This window comes from Penaeus monodon, chromosome 25 (genome assembly GCF_015228065.2).
Source record: "Penaeus monodon isolate SGIC_2016 chromosome 25, NSTDA_Pmon_1, whole genome shotgun sequence".
NCBI classification, from domain to species: domain Eukaryota; kingdom Metazoa; phylum Arthropoda; class Malacostraca; order Decapoda; family Penaeidae; genus Penaeus; species Penaeus monodon.
The window spans coordinates 35,833,784-35,834,825 of record NC_051410.1 but is presented as its reverse complement, the minus strand read 5'-3'; the positions used below and the strand labels follow the sequence as shown (position 1 = coordinate 35,834,825).

Sequence of the window (1,042 nt, the reverse complement as noted above, 5' to 3'; positions counted from 1 at the left end):
TACTAGATTACCGCATTTTTACATAATTTGTTCATGTATGTGTCTCAATCTGGATATTGGCGTATATGTGTGTAAGTACATACTCATCTGCACACATATGTTCGTTCTTGGTTTCACACTAATTAGGGTTAAAGGTCATTGCTATATTTTAAAATCAATTCTGCTAATTGTGAACCCCTTTGTCCAGAAGCGTAAACATTGAACATTTGCTGTTTCGTGGATGTTCTTATTGTTGTTAACACTTGTACTCCATTTCATTAAGCATTTGCTGTACGTCACCACTGTTGTATTTAAGCTGCAATGACGCACTTCACTGTACCATATCTCAACTAAGTCGTTCTCTGTTCGGGTCGATATCGAGCTTAGGCAGCATGAGGTAAAGTACAACTAGTAGAGTTTGGTGGGCCCGTTAAAGCGAGGTCAAAGGTCAAAGGATCTATACTAAGGTATGGGCTACGTTTTACGGATTTCTGAGTAAGCGGTATAAGGTGAACGAAATTTTATCTACAATCTAACACAGTATATTTTTTGGTGATATAAACCAATGGTACACCTGAGCCTTATTGACCCAAAGTGTAAAAAATATATTTTTTTTCACTTAATAAGTCTTTGAGCATTGTACAAAATATCCGGCTCTTTGTTCTATGCGACTAAGAATATAAACTAAAAGTGTCTGGGCCTCACAAGAAAAAAAACCAGTAATGATCACAATGCTGTTAGAACTAGTGAGAGGTCTTCATGATTTAGAGGTGGTAATACAAACAGGGTAGCCAGACTTACAGACGAGGACAAGAAAACGGAGTAAAAAAAAATTGCTTTACATAATGCATCACCACGATATGGACAAAGCTTTTGTTATTGTTGTACAATCTCATGAATCTCTCAGTATCGACGTCACTCCAAACCAAACATCACAACCCTAAAAATGTACAGTTCACTAGAAATGCCCTTCTGCCTAGAGTTCATTCAATGTCTATGCAAGACGGGATGCGAGTGTTCAACAAAAATAAGTTTGATGCAGTTGATACACTGGTACCTCCTC

At 37.4% G+C, this 1,042-nt stretch overlaps 1 protein-coding gene across 1 annotated transcript in view; it reads left to right on the top strand.

The window, feature by feature from the left end:
* The first annotated feature begins 335 nt into the window (after positions 1–335).
* The window catches only part of LOC119589459, a 2,774-nt gene continuing 2,067 nt past the window's right edge, over positions 336–1,042 (top strand). The window contains exon 1 of the mRNA XM_037938062.1: positions 336–376. Within this exon, the coding sequence (XP_037793990.1) occupies positions 372–376 (5 nt within the window). The 5' untranslated portion in view covers positions 336–371. The remainder of the gene's footprint in view (positions 377–1,042) is intronic.